Source organism: Perna viridis, chromosome 14 (genome assembly GCF_037379345.1).
Source record: "Perna viridis isolate PV_CMFRI_1.1 ecotype Kerala chromosome 14, ASM3737934v1, whole genome shotgun sequence".
In the NCBI taxonomy this organism is placed as follows: Eukaryota; Metazoa; Mollusca; class Bivalvia; order Mytilida; family Mytilidae; genus Perna; species Perna viridis.
The window spans coordinates 15797897-15820602 of NC_142458.1; the positions used below are offsets into that span (position 1 = coordinate 15797897).

Sequence of the window (22706 nt, forward strand, 5' to 3'; positions counted from 1 at the left end):
ATAGAAGTTGGAAAAATGCCATATCATCTTCATTGCATGAACGAAAATAAAAATAAACATATATGACTTAAACATGTGGAAGAAACATGCTTGTTATAAAGACTTTTATATTGTTATTTAGAATTTACATTGTTCTGGGTCAATTCGATTGCATCATTATCGACGGGTGGTTCGGATATGTTTCCAAAGATACTGGTTGTTTGTACTCACAAAGACCAAGTACATGAGGTAACTATTGTAAATAATGTTTTACTCAAACATGAACCGAGTTATTCGTTTTATCTGTGATTAGTGAACAAATTTGTATTGTCCATATCAAGATGTTTTAGTGGAAACCAAAGTCACATATTATTTTCGTAACTTTACTCCATAACAATGTCAGTGTAGTATGATCAACTGCATACTGCATATCATGCCTAATAATCAAAAACTGTAACCAACGGTGTCACATAAAATAAATATATATGGTTCAATGCAGGAGAAAGATCAGAGTTTCATTCAATAATCCATATCAAAATTTCAGTTGTGTATGGTCAACTAAATATAGCGCCTGACAATCATGCAAAACTTTAACAAAATGAAAACAGCGGTTTCAGTGGAGTTGCATCCATAACATAAATTACGGGCAAACGGACGAACATCAGTACCATTGATATTTCCTTTCTCCGCGTTAGGTCGGGGTACAAAAGTTTTGTGTCTTTATTTCTGAAATTAATTTGTTTTTAAAGATAAAAAATGAATGCAATCTTTTTAATTTCGTATTATAGGACACTCCTTCCGATAAGGTCGATAAAATATTTACTGAAATAGAAAAGATGTTTGATGGCACGCCTGCACTAAAGCATTTGGTACTAGAACACAGGATTTTTCTAAATGCAATTGATCCTGACGACAATGGATATGAAATATTGAAGAATGTCTTAGTTGAGCTGCTCTGTATCCAGCCATCTTGGGGAGAAAAACTTCCAAAATCATGGTTATATCTAAAAATTATGATAAATAGATCGCTTGAAAATGGAGATGCAATAATAGAGATGAAACAATTAAAACAAATAAACGATACAAATCCAATGCAAAAACTTTCGGATGAAGACCTTCAGTTGTTCTTAAAAATGCAGCATGCACAAGGAGAAATTATCTATTTCTCTCTTTTTGGGCTTCAAGATAAAATTGTTATATCACCTCAGTTTTTAGTTGATGCATTGCGATCATTCGTAACAGACAAAACGTTCTGCGAAGGTTACCGTTTAAAAACCATCGAATCTTTGAGCAGAAATGGACTTTTAAAGAAGAAAGATATTGAAGAAATTTGGAAAAATAAGAAAAGATTTTTAGAACATAAGACGTACCTCCTTGAATTGATGGGGCATCTAGATATCATTGCTACCCCACGGATATACAGCGATGTTGGATCTCTACTAGAATCAGACTTTTACTACGTTCCAAGTATTGTCAAAGTAAAAGATGATATATCGTATTTCAACCAAGTCCTTGCATCCAAAGCAATTGGGTTGTCTTTTAAATTCAAAAGCAGTGTAATTCCCCCAGCCATTGGGTACAGGTTAATTGCATCCTGTATTGACATGTTTGAAGTACAAAGATATAATGACAATGCAATGTTGTTTTCGGGTATGGTTGTTCTATGCGTAAAAACTAACCTTGATCTTATTGTATTACTGAGGTCAGATAGAGTCGATATTTTTCTTCTACCCAGCGCATCGAGATTTGATATAGTTCGGGACACAGCAACAGGAATTACTGCATGCTTTGAAAATATCCTAAAAAGTATTTTGGAAGGTTATAGAGAAACGCGTTCTGAGTCTGGATTTGAATGCGAATTGCCTTTCCATACAGAGTATCCATGTTTTGACATGGTAAAGCCCTGCTACAACCGGGATGAGGAGAATTGGACTTGTGTTCATCACCACCAGATAACAAGAGAAATGAAATACAAATGGAAAGTTAACCGGGTATGTTGATTTTGGTATATTCTTTACAGGTTTGAAATATAGCTTAAGTGAGTAAATAATTCAAAAATTATTAATAAAAAAATATCCACCTCTTCCCAAAGTATAATCGTATTTCAAAATATATGGTCTAATATTGTAATAACTAGTATGTTCGATCTTTTTCTCAGGATAAAGAGTACTGTCCAGATGAATGTGAAGGTAATATTCTTCAAACAATATCATGATAAAAAAGCTGATTATGTTCATCCGATTGCAAATCAAAATTTAAGATGTAAAGACAGTTATTTTTCCTTTAAATTGAACATTTTGTTTTATTTCTAAACTAATCTTAGATAATGATTTGTTTCACTCTCTTTACTACCAACAAGTATTTTAATTGGGTTGGCGTTGTGTAAAGGAGTATTTTAAATTTATTTTTTTTCTTTTGACGACAATTTTAAATACAAAGTTCAATATATCTATATCTGTGTCGGTTGTCTGAAATCAGTGTTATATTAAAGATGAAAAATAATCACACACTTAAGACTTTTATATAAAAAGGGGGTAAAAATATTATTACTATCATTTCCATATAGTGCGTATAACATTGTTTCGATGGGCATTTGTCTCCATTGTTATATCTAAGTCTAAAGATTACACAATGATATCGATAAAAGATGTTAATACACTATAATAAAACATATAATGAGCAAATTTTCGGTCAACTAATGACCTTCTTCAGTGCATTAAATAAACTAAATGTGTATGAAAGTAAATGGTCTGAAAACACAAATCACTACCTAATAAGGTGAATACCTGTTACGCATTAAAATTTTATTGACAGTTAACAAAGATCTTGAACATTGTGTCATAGACACATGTTGTGTGCTGAACTAGAACATTGTGTGAAACTATAAAACTGAAAGTATTTATAAAAACTATTATAAAGACCTATTCAAAATAGAAAGAACTTAACGTTTTTTTTTTTATTAATTCAGTGTGGATGTAAAACACAGAGTTCTTTTCCTCCCGCTGCATTCTCAGTAGATCGCTCCAGATTGTGTTTTGTTCCACAATAAAGATTTGCATTTTGTTGCAATCATCGAGACAGTGGTTTGGTAATCTGCAGTGTTGACTCACTGGGAGTAAAGGCTTTTTTTGTTAGGTCGCTCCTGTGTCAGTTCAAGCGCTTGTGAAAAGGCCGTTTAGAATCATCAACATATTGAAGCCACAAATGGGACAGTAACGATGCGGTACCAATTATTTTTGCTGGTTGGCAGATCCCTGATAACTTTTAACACAGTCTGCACAAAGTCCAGCGACCTAGACCACTCGGCCAGCTGGCTATAGTGGTCTAGGGTGCTGAACTTTGTGCAGGCGGTTTTTCCATAGATGTCACAGCGGTACGAGTTCGAGTCCCGCGGAGGGAACGACCAAAAACTTGCATCGTAAATTTGACAGTTCTAACATCGTTTGGAATTTTTCAGACCTTTCTGTACGTTTACATATCCTCCCTGTATCAATTTGATCCGAAATCTGAAAAATTCTCAACGATGTTAGAACTGTTAAATTTTCGATGCAAATTTTTAGTCGTCCTCTCCGCGGGACTCGAACTCGTACCGCTGTGACATCTATGGAAACACCATCGGATCAAATTGATACAAGGAAGATAACGTAACCTTATAGAAGGGCCTGAAAAATTCCCAACGATGTTAGAACTGTCATCGTTGGGAATTTTTTCAGACCCTTCTATATATATATATATATATATATATATATATATATATATATATATATATATATATATATATATATATATATATATATATATATATATAATAATTAATCGTCTAAATAATAGTCAACAATCACTCTTACAGGGTGATGGATCGTTACAAACGATGCGAAACATATCAATAAATAAAATATACGTCTATATACGTTTAACATCACCAGAAGATGGTAAAATTTATATTGAATATTTCGGATAACAGATATCCTTCCTCAGCATAAAACTCGTAGTTTTATGAGTTTTATGCTGAGGAAGGATATCTGTTATCCGAAATATTCAATTTAAATTTTACCATCTTCTGGTGATGTTAAACATATATAGACGTATCTATATATATATATATATATATATATATATATATATATATATATATATATATATATATATATATATATTTCAAATGATGTTAAAACGGTCAAATTGTGAAGCAATTTGTTTTCTCGTTTCCTCCGCGTACCACTGTAACATCTATGGCAACGCCGCCTTCTAAAGTCCAGTACTCTAGACCACTCGGTCATCTAGGCTATATAAGAATATAGCTTTTGCTGGCAAGGTCATTCTTCCTCTTATGATATTACTAAGTTTCTAAGATTGTAACTAAGTTCACGATATAAGGTGATATGGGACAGCTCTTCTAGGTGTTTTTATGAGCTATCCCATATTACCACACATATTGTACTAAGTGACAATCCTGAATATATGCTACGATGAGAAAAGACCCGGCCAGTGAAAACTTTATGTTTATATATCCTAGCCGGCCGAGTGGTCTAGGGCGCTAGATTTTGTGCAAGCAGTGTTGCTATATATGTTAAAGCGGAACGAGTTCGATTTCCACAGAGGGAAAGACCAATACATCGAAAATTTGACATTTCTAATATCTCTGTTTTTTGTTTTGTTTTTTTTTTTTCAGACCATTCTATGCTTAAGTTTTATTCCTTGTATTATTTTGATCCGATGTAGCTGTGAAGAGAATAGAGTAGTCACATTCTGAGACGTAATGTACATAACAATGTAGTTACATTATACAGGACAATAAACGAAATTGATGTAATTGCGTTCTTGTATCTATTTCGCTATAGGTTTGAAAGGAACAGATCTTACAGAAAAACCCTCAGAGCTCCACCTAGCTAAACTTGCCCGCCAATTTTCTTGGATTGATATGTATAATCTGGTTATCAAACTTGGGTTAGATGTACCAACCATTCAAGCCATAGAAGTAGACAACGCTGGGAACGTTCTGAATGCGATGTTTCAATGTCTGTTTAAATGGAAAAAGAAAACTGAGGGAACAGTTGGTCACCTTATCAAAGCAATGCAAGAAATGAACATTGATGTTCATGCAGCATGTAAAGTATGACAATATGTCATATTAAATTACTATTCATACTGATACAGGTTGGAAAAGGAATGCATATCGGCGTCCAAAAACTAAAAAGAGTTTTTTTTTCTTTTTTTTTATTTTATTTCCTCCGCTGAACTCAATTTTTTACACAACATCTTCATATTCATAATGATCTTCCATTTTTATTTCATTGGGTTGATTACTAATAATCAATAAAAATCAATATTTAATCCGACGTACAATTCTTTCCTTAGAAATGCAATTGTTCTTTTGTAGAACTTTGTAAGTACTTTTACTACTAGTTTGCATTTTGTTTTTCTTAAGAGACAAACAGCCAGTTCGTCGGTTGATAAACCGGTGGATTAGACATTGTGCAAAATAATGGGAAATTTCTTTCTTGCCGAGAACAAAAACACGTGGTTTCCCGAACCCACGAAAATTGATAATAGAAAGAACATTCACACCAACTTTAATTCAATGTCTTATCAAAAACTGTATTGATAATTACATGCAAAATAACTATCCATCACAAGAACCAAAAAGAGCTGTAGAACATGAAGTTTTATCTCTGTCCAAATTAAATTTAACGACGACAAAAAAATGATCATTATATTTTAGATGATTAGAGACAAGCCAATGAGTAAGTATTTATCGCATTCATTAATTTTATTTTCAATAATTAACGAGATATAAGATTTACTTTTTAAAAAAGTAAAACAAAAAGTAATAGAAATACCCACCGAGTTGCTCATAAACAGCAACTTAGTTAAATGACTGTAATATTCAAATTAAATAACATTCGGGAAAATCTCAATTTACTGTCAGCACATCACTTTAATCTGGAATTCAAAAACTAGCAAAATGTATTTTAATATTTGAAACGGCTCATTACTTACAATTAAAAATATTTCTATCTTATGTGCTTAATATGTATATCATGTATGCATATTCCCGTTCTAGATTATTTACATGCAAGCAGTCTAAAATTAATTATATCTGCAGTGTTAGCGGTCATGTTCTAAATTACATAACACCAGGGTGACGTTCATGCTTACAATTCTACATAAATAAATCATCGATATACATATGTCATCTTCTAAGCGAATCAACAGTTTATATAGTTAACATAATCATTGACGTTTTGACAAAAAAAATAATAGTTTTGCTTATAATTCGAATTTAATTTCATGGAGATTCTGATATTTTCTTCTGGGTCACGGTATTTTTATTTATTTTTTTCCCATTTCTGTAGTTGACATAAAATATAGCATAAAAATGTAACATAGTTGTCAAAATTTATCAAAAAGTTGATGAAATGAAATTTATACTGCACAAAGTAATTTTAATTCTTAAAAACTCTCAATGTTTTCCATCATCAGACGAAAATACAGTCTTTTCTATGAATCATATTTTTCTGTTTTGCTTTCTAGTTTGATAAGACTTATAGCTAATTATAAGATGTTCTTCTTTTGCTGTTCGATACATCTTGTTTTTTTCAGTTTCAAATTTAACAAATTAGAAAATACGCTTTTGTGATTTTCACAATTGATTAATTGTAAGAATTGTTCCGGTTCTGCTAAATTCAATATCTAGGACGTTCCTTAATGAAATGTTTTCATTCATAGTTTTAATAGTACATTTAATTAAATACTGAAACATTGCTAAATGCATCTTTATATGTATATAACACACAAGCACAAGTCAAACTTAGGAACAAATGTTTTATAACTTCCATATAACATTAACAACAAAAATGTAAATAACATACTTTTGAATGAATCTACAGCTGTCAAAAAACAAAATTTGAATTCTCTCGTTTCTTGAATTTGAGATTCCTTTTGTGAGACTACAGAAGTATGTCTTTTCTTGTAGCTTTATTGTAAACTAAGTAATTAAGAATCACAGAAACCCTATTTTATCATTGTCTAACAAATAGGAGCTCGCCTTTTATCTTGCATTGCTTTACCCTGAGCGATAGTTTCTTTATATCTTTTAAAGACTCAGCCTTGAATAGCAAGAAATGTTGGTCACGTGTTCAGCACATTTTTACCAGAGCGCGGAAGCATGTCATGGTAGAATTACTGTATATTTGCTATTTTACAAAAAAAAAGTTTATGCAATTTTAGCGTCTTGACGTCCGAGCAATGGTAATATGTCAAATTATCGATGTTTTAAATTGCTCTTCACAACTGTGTCCACATTTTGCACAATAAGCTCAGAAACGTTTTTCTTTTTCTATATTACCTTTGAATTTAAACAACTTTCTAATCAAATGCATCCTTAACAATATTGTCATGGCTACTATCACAAATTGAAACATTGTTTAGTTTCAAACTATTTTATGTGCTTTAATGTGTGTGTCTGTTTCTAATGTCTGGTTTTCGTCCCTGGATTGCATTCTTTTGATTTCTGCTAGAATCTTGGTTCCCTTGATCACTTCGTCAATGGCTGAACCTTCAATGTTAGGTAAAATAAAACAATGATATGTATAGTTTTCTATTATCACTTTCATTTCGTCTTCTATAAAGTTGTAGAACTTTTGATTGTGGTAATAATCTAACTCCAGTTTGTATGGAGAACCAGTGCTTTAAAAAAAACATTCCTTGACATACTTGTTAAGGTTCGTAAGCTTAGTTTTGATGAATGTTCAGTTAGTTATTTAAACTTTTAAATTTTAATATCAGGTGGTTAGGGACATCGATTGATAAACTTATATGGTTTGTTTTATTACATTAATATAGGGATTTTAGTAGACAGGTAAAGCATAAACATTAATTTGTGTGATATCAGTCAATTTGCAGGGTTTTGAATTTAAGGTAATATATATATATATATATATATATATATATATTACACACACACATATATATATGTGTGTGTGTGTGTGTGTAAAATATTCTATTAATCAATTTGTTGTCTCAAGCACTTGCTTCATTCTGTTACATAGATGTTGCTGAGGAAGTTCTAAATAATGAACCAACAGATAAAATACTTGATGCCATATCCACAGCAGTCATTACTGAAAGCATGTTCTTATCTATAGAACTCGGCCAAAGTTCTGACGACTGGTTCGGTATGATGCAACAAAGGTGTAAAATAGTCCATATCAACAGACAAGTACTAAGGAAATGGAGAGACAAACACAAAGGGAAAAACAAAATGAGAGTTTTAGCACAGGCCCTGTGTAATGTTGATGTTAACATTGAAGCGTTTCTTCCAAACAAATCATATGCTGAAAGACTGGTTTGATCGCTTTGCATCAGAACAGAAATATGTGGTTTCCTTTAATGCAACTTATCAAATCAATAATATTTTCTAACTTTTGCACTTTTTATATGTTTTCAATAAGCAACATTCACAGACTATATAAGATCATAAGTGATATCACTGTCGTTTGTTTTTCTCGTTTTATTGGATGGGCCCGTTAATCCGGCGATTATAATTAAAACGAGAAACTTGAAATTTTACAACTTTAAGCCTGTGAAAGAGCGTTATTCCATTGTAGTATAGTATGAAGTAGTCATTCAAAACGACGATGCCCTATTGTAAACATCGTTTTGCATCGACTTTTAAATGTGTGTTATTGATGTGTTTGATGCTGTACATGATGTAATACTTGCATGTAAATACCGGTTTATTAGGTCTGTAACTAAACACTATGATGTTGACATTTAATCTATTTTGCACTACGCAACTGAAACAAAGAATATATTATCTATTTCAATAAATTAAAAAAAACATCTTGGAAATCTTTCCAATTCCTTTTATCTACCTTAAAATACAACAAATCTCATCAAATACTTTAAAAAAGTACAAAATTTGTCAAAATCTATCCTCTCGCTAGGTAGGCAAATTGTGATATCCATTGTTTCCACTTTTATGTAGGTTCTGATGAAGTTAAACAAATGTATATATTTTAGTACAATTAGAATTTCTTAAATTATGTAAAATTCAAATTGATTGTTTGATAATTGTTCAATTTAAAATTTAGATGCTATTTGACATGTGTGCATTGTTTAGCAGTTAGCACAGATATAACTTTAACAAGTTTTCTTTAAAAAAGAAAAGATTGAAGTCATCGTTTTGAAACTTTGATGGTCTAATTGCTACTTCTGGCCTATAATGAAGCTTATTTGTTGTTATTGAACATGACCTTCATGCACGGCGGCTTCTCGACATTTCGTTACAAGTATTTACGGTTTTGTTTAGTAAGGTTCGGGTTGTTCGTTTTTGTGTGTAATGTATAACCACAACAGGGTTCTTTAAACGTGATAGGAACGTGGCATTTTTTTCCATCACGATGCAATACTACATGTTTGGTTTGCAGTCAGGTTTTTCGTATTATGGACTGATGATTCCAACATGCTCCTCTTTATGCTATGGATTTACCGTCATTAATGTCTAAATTTCATACTTCGGTATTCTCCATATTCCTTATTACGTGCTAAATAATCTAAAGCATTAAATGTCCGATTTCAAGGATTAAACTCATCAAAAACCAACGACCCGGAACAAAATTCTAACTTGATATGGGCACATGTCAGGTTTAATCATTGTAGAAACAGAAATAAAGAAACCACGATTCTAACGGATTAAAAAAAAATGTTATCCAGAGACAAAAAACCAGACAGAAAACATTCAAAGCAATATATGAAATAACCAAAGTAATACGTACAAAGCAACAAAGGTAAATGAGTACCTTGGACTCAACTAAAAACTGAGTGCATGGACTAGGTGCAGTGGTATGGCAAGCGTCCTCTGCTTTTCTAGAGAAACCCGCCGAGTTGCTCATAAGTAGTCAAGTTCGTGTGGAGAAAAGAAGAAAGAAAAACTATGACACGTTGAACAAATCGGTTTTCATGGTGCAGATATGTACACCGTAACGACCCACTAGTTCATGATGACGACCGTAAAACTTCTGTAGTGATGAATTTCATCTAATAGCAAAATAGCCCTGTTCTAGAAGCCTAATAGAAAGAAGTCTAGCGCGGTACAAAAAAAAAGTCTGCAAAGTTACGGCGATCTTGGGCATAACTGTGATATAAATAATCTATCCGCAGATGCTGAAGAGATGTTGCAAAAGACGAAAGGAAAGTTCACAATACGGCAAAAGTCATCGCGTTTATCGTGTAGTTTGGTAGATGGTTTTCCTTTACCACCGATCTTTAAATGTATGACTAGATATATATGAGGCTGACTTCAGAGTGTCTTTAGTAACCCTTATCTCAACTTATTTGGGGACGATGTGATGTATACAATCCTCGAAATACATATTGTTCAACGATAATACGTTGTCTATATAGCGGAAACTGAAATCAAAGGATCTGGCTAAACGATATTCCTTCTACGACTGGTTGTTGTATGACGCATCCGTCTCACTAGGGAAATAAAATATAAATAAAACATTCAAGCATTTTGAAAACATCTTCTTGGAAGATCAATTTGAATCGTTTTGTACAATGTTTGGTGAATCTCTACCGATTACTACATGTCTGTACCTAGGTAAATCGTCTTTTTGGAAGACAGCGATGTATAATGTTTTTGAGGTGGTATTTGGTTTGGGGAATAGAAGTATGAAAAGTAAAAAAAAATGATGAAATTGTTTTCTGATAATTTTGAATTGGTGGTTTCCAGAGGTTCTTTCGAATTTCTTAAGGATCCATACTGATACCACTACGGAAGTGAAAAGTAACTGGAGATCATCTTTGGCAGCTGTAAGTTTAGAAGTTAAATGTTTTGACAGAAGTTTGTCAGTACATTTTGCAGATCTATCTGTATAGCGTTGGTTGTATGGATTCTTGTGGAGTTTAAGAATCCAGTACATAGACGATAGATAAAAATCCCCGTCTTTGGTAGAGAGACCAGAAGATGATAACACGTATTTATGGTTTTCCACTATTTCTACTTTGGAGAGTGTGGTAGCAGTAAAAGTTTTACTATTGCTATTATTTTCTTTGTCTTCCTCGTATGGTAGTTTATCCTTGAAATCTTCAATCTCGAGGTCCTGCAATAGCCTTTTTATATTTAAAAATTTTGGATGCAATAGGTGAAGTATAGGAATATGAAATAATCGGTATTGATTTGTCTTTGAAAAACGGGTTGAATAAAAGACATACACAATCATTGTATTAGTTTTTTTTTTTTTTTACTTCCATAGAATCATGAATGTTTTACATTTCGGATAATGTTAACCAAGTCAAAATGTAAAATCAGTTGAGGAAAAAAGATACACGAAATTGGTTCTGTCTTGAAATTAGATACCAAAGAAATGATAACAAACTTTGGGAAAAACATATCTCGTTCATAAACATACCGTTGTTTTTCTTTAAAGCTTTTCAAGCACTGCAGTTATCCGCATAGACAGACAATTTGTGATTTGTTTTTCCTGATTGGTACTTGATTTTTAATGCTTCCTAACACAATTTGCGTCATAATTTAATACTTGTCACTTGTTACTGCACCGTATTTGCAAAATACATTCGTGTAAATGGAGAATTCAGAGATCCCGAATCACCGTACTGGCAATGAATTTAAGGTTACTTTGATATTATTCAGTTTCGATGTTGTACTACAAAAAATCTTTTTGTGACCATCAGACGTTTATTCTTCAACAGAAACAAGAAACTATATATTTTGGTTTTAGTGAATATCAGCAGCAACGCATAAGTTGTGTATCGCAAATGAAAAAAGTCAAAGTGGCAAGACATTAAATGTGCATACTAAAGACTTATCTTAAATGTCAATAATTAAGCATAATGACTACACCACCAGTGGGAAAGAACATTTATTAGTGTGTAGGTCAAATCTCATTCCACAAGGTACAGAACTATTAAAATATGCAAATATCATATTATTTTAACACGAGTTTTATGAGGACTATACTCGTAATGGAATAATATTAGTAGAACCAATTATTATCATTATTTTTTTTTTTTTTTTGCTTCGTTGCATTTATTCCACAACTAAGCATAAGTGTAAAATGGGAGATCAATTAACTTCGCTTTGTATCGTATTGTTATTGAGAAATAGGAATCTTCCTGAGATGCACTTTGCATTGAACGGAAAACGACATCTCTGTCAGTGATTCTTATCAACACTAAGGAATAACTTTCTCAAGTGATGCTAAATCATATAGAGTGCTTACATTCAAATATAATTTTCAGCGCATCCGGACACATTAATGTCTTGAGAAAAGATATTCAGGACATTGAACAAAAATAGAAAAAATGTATCTAGTCTATATAAGACCAATTAATATATTCAATTCTATGAAAACATCAAAAAGGTTAAATATGATGAATCAAATTAACTTTCGACTGTTTTTTCATGGCACAGATAAATGACATATCCCTCGATATCCACTTTTATAATCGGTCTTACCTCAGGCAATAGAAGGTACTTCGGTCTGATAAATGGTCTATAAAATATGTAATTTTAATTTCATACATAAAGCAGCACTCAATTTTATATAAAAAAAAATTAAAATACCGTACTTAAAACGGGATACTTGCTATTTCCGTATCCATGATGATCCATGATGTAGACACAGTCTTTGCCTTTAACATGTCGGCAGTATCCGCTTTTCATTTTCATCGCTCCTCACAATTGCCGTCTTTACGGGAGTACTGACACCTGTCATGTCATTTTTCTTCATGGTAACCATGAGAACCAAGTTTCGAGCGAAGGTCAAAAGAACATATTCCAAGGATTAAGACCAGACAGGGAAAAATATATACGCACATCAAGGACATGAATTGATTAAAAAAGAAGGTACAAAGAAACAAAACAAATAAGCAAATAAGGACTCCAACAGAAACTTGGAGCACGGACAAGGTGAACCGGTGGGGAAAGCATCCTCTGCTTTTCTAGAAACACCCGCCGATTTGCTCATTTAATGTCATATCTCGGGTAGAGGAAAGAGAAAATGAAAAATATGCCACAAAGAACAAATCGATTATTATGGTAAATATGAATACACCATAAGGATCCACAAATTTATGATGAAAATCATAAAACGTCTGTCATGATGACATTAATTTTGAAGCCACATTAACTGAACCATAATCCTAAAAAGTCAAGAACAAAAAGTCCACGTATATTTGGTCACATATGGCATATACCGTTTGAGTTGATTAAAGGAAAATTGACAATACGGAAGTCATCTCGTTACTCAAAAGTTTTCCTTTGCCATCGATCTCTAAGTGTAGGTGAAGAAATGATGCTGGCTGCATTATTTTGCCCTGTACCTAATGTTTTGTAGATGTGATGCACGAAATTCCCAAAACTAGGGCTGTTTGCAGAAAATACGTCCCTATCATAAAGTTGAGTGGCATTGAGGTATTTTACAAAGGCATAAAAGCAGAATATCTGACGTTTTTGCTACTTACAGATTAAGCACTGCCTATAAAAGCAATCACCGTCAGTTTCACCAGAATTGAAATTTTATTTACCATTGGGAGAATTTAAAGTAATTATCTGATTGTATTAAGATTTCATAATTTGTACATTCTTGGGACAATATCAGTTCCCCATGGAAGGCGGGAGTATTTTACATATAACATACGACATAAATAAATGAACATAGAGGATTTTGACGCAACTGAACGTTTATTTCAAGGAGATAATGAATGCCCTTTCTTTCTTAAAAAACTGTTCTTCTATTTGGATAGTACGATTGTTTTTTTACTAAAGCAAATATTCATATAAAAAAGAATGTCCTTTTCTTAACCTTAGTATTCATATCGATAATGGGTAACTTAATACTGAAATTTTCGATAAATGGGATGATTTCACATTCCCTATTGTCAAAAATCCGTTTTTAGATGGTGACATTCCCTTGTCACTGTCATATGGCGTTTACATATTACAATCGGTTCGATTTGCTCTTATTTGTGATATTGTTTCGAATTTTAACGAAAGAAATCTTTATATAACCGATAAATTACTACATAATGGTTTTCGCTACCACAACCCCTTAAAAACATTCACAAAAACATTCAACCGATACAAATAACTCACTCTCAAATACAGATGTACTTGTAAAGGATCATAATCATTTTTGTTATATGCATTGTATATATATATCCTGTATAATTGTTTTTGACTAAAGCAAATATTGATAGAAAAAAGAATGTCCTTTTCTTGACCTTAGTATTCATATCGATAATGGTTAACTTAATACTGAAATTTTCGATAAATGGGATGATTTCACATTCCCTATTGTCAAAAATCCGTTTTTAGATGGTGACATTCCCTTGTCACTGTCATATGGCGTTTACATATTACAATCGGTTCGATTTGCTCTTATGTGTGATATTGTTTCGAAATTTAACGAAAGAAATCTTTATATAACCGATAAATTACTACACAATGGTTTTCGCTACCACAACCCCTTAAAAACATTCACAAAAACATTCAACCGATACAAATAACTCACTCTCAAATACAGATGTACTTGTAAAGGATTAATACAAGTGGTTATCTTTCACCATTTGTTTTACGGTAATATTCTGCACAAAGCACGAAAAGTTAGATTCTCACCCAATTAGTTGACTAAACCGTTAAATAGGCTCATTCGCAAGAGATGGAGTTATGATGTTATCAAATCGATAAAGATAGCATGTTTAGGTTAACGTTTGTTTGCTCGTAGGGTATTAACAGAGAAATTATAACACTATATTTTAAAGCAGTTTTTGGCATAATTCTCAACCCCGTATGGGAAGAATTCGGATTTAGTTTATATTTGATGGGGACATTTTTTTGTAAGATTAAACTGGTATGGAGCTGACATTTCATTTAACTGTTAGTAGTCCTTAGTTTTTACATTTTTATGTAATTTATATTCAGTTTCTTTAATTACATTGTAACAAGGGACTTAGACCTTTTTGAACCGATTTATAGATGTGTTTGATTGTGTAATTTTTTTCCACAGTGGTCAAATTTTAGAGAGGAGGGTTTTGGTCACGCCAAAGTACTTTAACCCCCGTGAGCATTGTTTGCGCCTGTCCCAAGTCAGGAATTTCTAGCCTCTGTGTTTGTTTTGTTTCGTTTTCGACTTTAGTTTATTTTTTATGTTTCTTAGGTTAAAGGGGCAACTTATTCAACCTTGAGCTGACATTTTGATCTCGGTGTGGTTATTGTCTCTTTAACATATACACTATACCTATTCTCGTTATATTTCAATCTAACTCAAGTAGTAACTGTTGTTTTATAGAATAGAAATCAATACTGCGCAAACTTTTTATTCACAAAAAGGACAAAATGTTAGTGCTAAACATATACAACAGGTAATCATCGATAAAAGATTACCGTTTTACACTATCTGATTACTGTCAGGTAAAAGGATCCGTAAATATGCAATAAAAATGTCAAAAGTTAATCCTTATTATTAGCTACGACTTGGGCAATTGAGTGAGTTCTTTTCAGTTTTAAATAAGAATACACTGCTAGATGAAAATGGCCACTATGTCTTATTGTCTTATTAACGGCCGTCATTAATTTCATTGAAATATTGACGGTAAAAGACTATTGAAAAATTTAATTTCTTCAACCTTGAGAACCGCAAAAATAATTACCCGCGAACATGTTGACTTTTCAAAAAACCGCACATATTAGCTACTGCGAATAGGAATACGTATACAGTATATCGGTTATATATACTAATGGGGCTACATATTTGATAGTCGGAGAAAGCCCCTGTCGTAAAATATCTCAGCAAATGGACGCTTTACAAAGCAATCAGGAACCATACTGATGATTTTGAGACCTAGGTCAAGCCGAAATCGTAATTTTGTTATTTCACTTGATGCTACATGTAACAAACGGAATTTTCCTTTACCAATAGACTCAAAGGGAGCATAAACTGAACACACAGAGCCAAACTAACGAAGTCCTTAACTTAGTTTATTTGAAACGAAAAACTATTCCAATATGAAATATGGCAGGTTGGTAAACAAAGGGGTAGAACAAATCGCTATCGTCAATGCTATCCCAAAGATGCCGGTGCAAAGATATTGAAATATTCTCTCTTTTCCGCCAAGATATTCTTATAACCTGCCAGGCTTCAAATAAAAAGCTATTCTAGTATCCAGTCACAAACTATATATTCATAAAAGGTCTGTGTGAAGGATAGGGGTTTACTTTCTAGAATATTAAAAACGTTTACTCGCATTTAATTTACGACAGCTTAACTCTGCTAAGAACCTATTCTTTCGACACATAGGTACGATTAAGGAAAGTGTTCCAAGTCAATGCCTAATAAGCTTTTCAAACCAAAACAAAAACTTGTTGCTGACACAAATAATCAAACTGGTCAGAAAAAAGTGTCTTCAAGGTGCAGTGTTTGTCGCATTTCATGACCTTTCAAATACCTGGTACTGCTAAACAATACAATGAAAGTCTTTTTGTTTCTTTCTTTTTGGCTTGCATTGGCATATTTTAGACAAATATCAGCGACATGGAGTCAAAAACAAACTAAGAGACCAAATCAATTAGGAAACGATAATGCACTGTTTCGTTATTTGCAATAAGATCAACTTTGGCCTATCAGGAAGTGTTGTTTCTGCTATTTTCATTGAACTGCATTTATTGCATTATTGGTATTATCTTTTATATATCAATACATGCTTTCTGTTTCTCAAAAAATGAGAGTTTCGTTGTAGGCACGACAACAAGAAATTGTAGACAGGTTAAATGGTGTTCTTTTGACTTAATGATAAATTCCATGTTAATCTCAAATTTTGTTAACACCTGAGATGGTTATATAAAACTTATGCCTACTAAACATTTTTGTTTAGTAATCATATAACTATATTTGCTAATAAACGAAATATTCACACATTGGACCACATGGGAACATGTTTTTGAACAAATGGAGAAATGACACTTTCAAAGCTGATTTTAATAGAAAATTCGATATTTAACTGCAAATGTTAGAAATTAAAATACAATTTCAGAATGTTTTTTTAAGTATTTACTTTATAGTTTTAAAATTTCGATACCTTTAAGGTCAAAGTCGGTCTTGCATTTCGGACTACTAAAATTGTAAAGTTTTTGGCACGTTTACCAAAAACTGCTGCGGACAGCACTATTTTTTTTTAATATAGCTATTCATTCTTGTATGAGATGGAATTTGAGCTGATCTGACGTAAAAAGTTTTTTAGCACAAGCAAAAGGAAGTGAGCCATACAAAAATGAAACATTTTTTTCTCAAAAATTATGATTGACTTTACCCCATTTTGTAAGAGCCACGGCCCCCAATCGATTTGTACGACATCGCTTTTTCGATAGAAAATGAAATACACTTTCTATAGATATATAATTTAGCCATATTATATTCCAGTGCACTCAATTCTCGAAAATCAATAACCTGCTATCCTACTATAAGAACAAAGTTTAGACAGGGACAGCAGACACATACAACAAAGTACATGAAATAACTAAAATAATACATACAAAGAAGCAAATGAACAACCTTGAATACTCTAAAAACTAGAAGTATGGACCAGGAGGTTAACCGTCATCTGCTTTTCTAGAAAGAAACCGCCAAGTTGCTCATAACATGTCACAACTAAGAAGTGACTAAATCAGTTATCATGGCGAATAATGTCAAGATAGATACACAACAACCCTTCACGATGATGTTAAATTGGAATAACAAAATACATAATATGGCATTTCAAAAAAGTTTGCATTACGCTTGATGAACAGCAAACGGAATATCCAAACAAGCACAAAAGAGAGAATAAAAATGCGAAACTGCATTCATGTCACAGCATTGTCAGTAGATACACAACTAAATAATAACCCAGATATCTAAATAGTGCAATATACCATGCTGTTGTAGTAATATTGATCAGCCTATCAGAATTCTTAACATCAGAATGTCATATTATCTGTGTGATATCGACATGTCAGACCGCAAACTAGGATAACTTTTAAACTTATTTTACATTTACATCCACAACTGTTTAATTCGAAAACAGAGTTGGCTACCAATAGAAATATGAAGTAACACCATTTTATTCGGGCTTCAAGATCTTTTACATGAAATGGATGAAAGAATACTTACAATTATCAAAAAAGTGTTTTCTCCCTGTTTAAAACAAATTGGACCGTCAGGGCAACACGTGAATTTAATTAATCATAATTATTGTATAAGTTGTTATTTTATTCGATTTGATTGGTTGTAGTTTTTTCCCCTTGTGTTATTACTGTTTTTTTTTTTATTATTTGTGTTAATATGATAAAAGTATAGGTTTATCATTTAAAGGTTCAGTGAAAAAGACACCACAAGTTTGTTTTTCAATTTAAAACAATATTTATTGAAGTCATGAAGTACAACTTAAAAGCAAAGTTCTGACATTTCTGCAGTGGATAGAACACTATGTTTTTTTAATTTCTTGTTTGCAGCCAACAATTATTATAATCCAATTAAAAAGCAGTCTGTGTCCACAATTCTTAACTTACAACTCCTTTCATTGCACATTGAACGTCTGTCTTTAAAGTGATCCTGTTTAATTGTGATTAAGCCAATAATTTGAAAATTGTAATTTTTTTCCGGACGTTTTGAGACCATTTGTGCACGTTTCAAGAAATCAGAGTTTCAGACGATTTATCTACTATGTATTAATTCGAACTTTCAGTGTTGACCATTCAACCAACAATGGCGCGACGCTAACTAATTCAAAATGGGTTTAATCAAGCAACATAGTGTTTTACTCATTATGTAAAACAGCGGATGACTCCAATCATGTCTGCAATCTTTGGTTTCCCTGGTCAGTGCATGTTGAGCTATATCTAAAGTTTCGGTGGTTACAATTAAGTCGTGCGACAAGGTACCCATTCAACTTTTGTTAAAGGAGTGAGCTCTCATTATGTAGGCTGATGGTATATTTCTGTTGCAATTATTTACAAGTTTTCATCGTTCCTTGTACTATAAATCTTTCGTACATTCCAACATTCCACAATATTTTAGTATAATCAATTATTACCAAAATGAATGTTATACAAAGAAAAGTAAATTTCTAAGTTTGTTTCAGTATAGTTTATTTCTTCTTTAGTATTTTGTTTGTTTGTTTCTTTGCATTGCATGAGGTAGACAATCTCGGTTCTGGGTTTGGCTTCCTCTTTCGATACTTTTGGTTGTGAGTACTTCTTGTATACAACATATATTTTGATTATGATCGTCCTACATATTTGATTTTAAAGCTGCTGATGAAAGGTTACTTGTTGAAACACGTGTAATACATATCGAAACTTACAATATATAAAACTGGTATTTTTTGTTTGTATTTATTTATTTATCAATCATTTTGTTATTCCTTCTTTTATCGAATCAAAATATCTTTTGGAGGTTTTTGATGAAAAATACTTATATTAAAACGCTTCAACAGATAACTTCTATTCCATTAATTTTAGGTCTCGGTAAGCAAATTGTTAGCGGTCACCAACTGTACATTTGCATATGACATCTGTATATTGTTGCTAATAGAGTACCCTTTTTTCTGCATCGTTGGTAGATTCCTTAAAAATTAAAACAATGAGTGGTAAACCAACAATCCAAAAGATCATATTGTTTCCAAAATGCATCTGTTCTTTCGACCGGAAAGAATGCATCATTTAAATACACAATTAAAAGAAAGTAATGTCTCAAAGAGTAATCAAGAAAACCAAGGTTCTAGCGGTAATAAAAAAAAATGTAATCCAGGAACATATACCAGACATGGAAAACAGACATACACAACAAAGAACATAAAGTAACTAAAATCATACATAGAGAATAACAAAAGTAAATGAGCAACTCAGACTCCACTAAAAACTTGGAGCATGAAACAAATGCACCGTTCTTAAGACATGTTTAGAGTTTAAGTTAATAGAAAAATGAAATCAAGATCCTCCACAAGAAAAGACAATCAGACATTGAACCTATCAGAGTTTCAGGTAAAACAGATTTCTGATTTTTCACAGGTTGAAATGTTGTGTTTACAGTGCTTCATAACATTTTGATACTAATACGAGGTCACCCATTGAGTGAATGCCTCTATATCCCTTATTGTTCGTAAAGGTATTGTGGAAACCGATCTTTTAACTTTACTAATATATGTTAAATAATCAATAGAGGCTATTTCAAACATATTGTATTAAATAATTTGCATAATTTGCATATTTTAACATCAAACCAAACCAATAGAATGAAACGAACAACAGCAAATTAATCACAGGATTCAGAAGCAAGACAAAGCCTTATATCAATCCGTCTCCTGAAGTCATCAATACTAATTGTATCATACTGCATAGCTCGAGGAAGTAATGTTCTAGTGCTCATTACGTGCATTCTGTGAGTTTGGAGCAGAGCGAACATAAAGGACCAAGTATTGATCCCTGAGGAACACCGGCTCTTATCAATAACCATTCAGAAAAAAAATGTTAATTACAACACGCTGTTTCCTCTGTACCTACTGTAGATAGTTAGTAAACCATTACACCCAGTCATTGCCAATTCCCATAGTCTTTATTTTACAAATCAGTCCTCCATGCCAAACCTTATAAAATGCTTTATTGATATCAAAGAAGATAACTCTTATTTCCATTCCTTGATCAAGTGCTTTTCCAAATTCGTTAGTTAAACTTTTAATTGGTTGAGAACTCGAGTTGAATACAGGGGTTATATTTTCAAGCGGCCAACTCGAAGGGAACCTACGTAAATGCAAGGACATGTTAAATAATTTGCTAAGGGGGTATTGGACGTATATTATTAGGACCAAAAGCTTTAGTTGTGTCTTAGCATTTAAGTATATCTTCAACTTCTCCGTCAGTAATACTAATAGAGGGCAAGGAATATATACTTTTTAGTTATATTTGTTCTGGTAGGGTCTTATTTGAGACGGCTACCCTACATTGATCATTGCAATATTCATTAAAAATCAACGTCATTTCTTTGTCATTGTCGCCAATCTTTTAAGGAGGTATTTTACGTTTAAAAAAAATCGTTTTTTGATTTTTTTTTTTTTTTTTTTTTTTTTTTTTTTTTTGTTTTGTTTTTTTTTTTTTTGCGTCAATCTTATCATTATTATTTTGTTCGATATGTTGCTATAAAAGTCAGATTTCGAATTTTTAACGGCTAGATTACACGTGTTTCATATTTTTCTGAATTTTTCCCAACTACCCGGACTATAATGCTTTTTTGCCTTGTCATGACAGCGGTTTTTCTTCCAATTTTGTTTAAGCGAGAGATAATACAAGGTGGATCTTTCATGTTTATGCTAATAATACGGTTTGGTATAACCTCGTCACAGACAGAAATAATTTTATCCGTGATATTTGCAGTAGGCGAATCTATTTGTTCATTTGCGATTTGAAAGTCCCAATCTACTCTAGCGAAACGATCTCTCAGTAGGTTATGATCTGCTTGTTCCTATATATAGTTTTTTTTTCTTGTAAAGGGTTTTTGTTGTTTAGATTGTGGGAGATTTAATATGCCAAGAGTGGGTAAATGGGAGCAAACTTGATCTGAGAAGCGGACCTACATCAGTGATCTACAGGTTGATTGGATGTTTTATCATGATAAGGTCAATAAGGGATGATGAGTGATCAGTAAAATGGGTATTTTCACTGATGAACTGGTGAAGGCTAAACATTTGAAGAAGATTTTTACTTTTATTGTTTTGGAAATTTGATAGTTGATTAATATTAAAATCACCTGTTACAATAATGTCTTTATCAGTATCAGTATTCAGGGTTTATTAAAAAGACTCAGAGACTTCTTCCCATACATTATCGTTACTATTTGGCGGAACGTAAAATGTACAATATGACAAGATTTTCTTTTTTTAAGTCTTATTTTGAACCATAAGCATTCTAATTGGCCAACGCATAGGTCGGGACGCCATATACAGTCGCTGTGGGGTCTTACGTACACAACAACACCACCACCCAAACGAACTAGTCTATCTTTGCGGAATAGTCGGTATCCTGTTATCGATGTTTCATTGTCAGGTACATGTACAGTCTGTTTTAACCAGCTTTCTGCCACTTAGAAAGTGTGTCAGAAAGTCTTCATTTCCAACATACTGTAATATCTATGTACAAATTAAGGTTTAAGAATGAGGAAGATGAAGGCGTATCAGTTGTTTCTTTAATTGCAAGTTCATTAAGGTAGATTAGATGAAGGGTAATATAAGAACAAAATTACCGAAGTGATAAACTCCAGGCAGCAGTCAAGAAGAATATTGTAACGGAAGGTCCGTATATCAAATGGCAATATCAGGGTAAAAACCGAAAAGTTGGAAAACCATCGTAATGGTCCCGACTTGTTACAGGCATTTCAAAATAAAAGGTGGGTTAGACCAGGTTTTAGAGCGCACCAAACCTCCTCTTCAAGCACGGCTTATTATTTCCGGTATATTTCAACACAATTCTCGGACGGATAATCTTTTTAAAACGTCAGAGTGCCTCTACCCATCGCCGCAGTGAATCTTGAGTAACTTTTGTTTTAGTACTGCAACTAATAAATTTTAATCAGGTATGATTTGAAGACACTTATAAAATAATCTAAAAATGGTTCATGAATTTTACAGCTGATGAAACAAAAATTGTGACCTCTTCAAATGTTACAACGCAGCTT

At 32.5% G+C, this 22706-nt stretch overlaps 1 protein-coding gene across 15 annotated transcripts in view; it reads left to right on the plus strand.

The window, feature by feature from the left end:
* Window positions 1-8823, plus strand: part of LOC148598373 (uncharacterized) — a 35572-nt gene extending 26749 nt beyond the window's left edge. For 12 of the 15 annotated variants that reach the window (XM_088562240.1, XM_088562246.1, XM_088562239.1 and 9 more), the window contains 6 exons: window positions 122-228; window positions 768-1970; window positions 2138-2168; window positions 4821-5092; window positions 5702-5723; window positions 8031-8823. In XM_088562240.1, the coding sequence (XP_088418366.1) occupies window positions 122-228; window positions 768-1970; window positions 2138-2168; window positions 4821-5092; window positions 5702-5723; window positions 8031-8332 (1937 nt within the window). In that variant the 3' untranslated portion in view covers window positions 8333-8823. Of the gene's footprint in view, window positions 1-121; window positions 229-767; window positions 1971-2137; window positions 2169-2947; window positions 3201-4820; window positions 5093-5701; window positions 5724-8030 lie in introns of those variants that run through there. The other 3 variants (XM_088562252.1, XM_088562253.1, XM_088562254.1) reach the window with 3 other exon arrangements.
* The last annotated feature ends 13883 nt before the right edge of the window (window positions 8824-22706 follow it).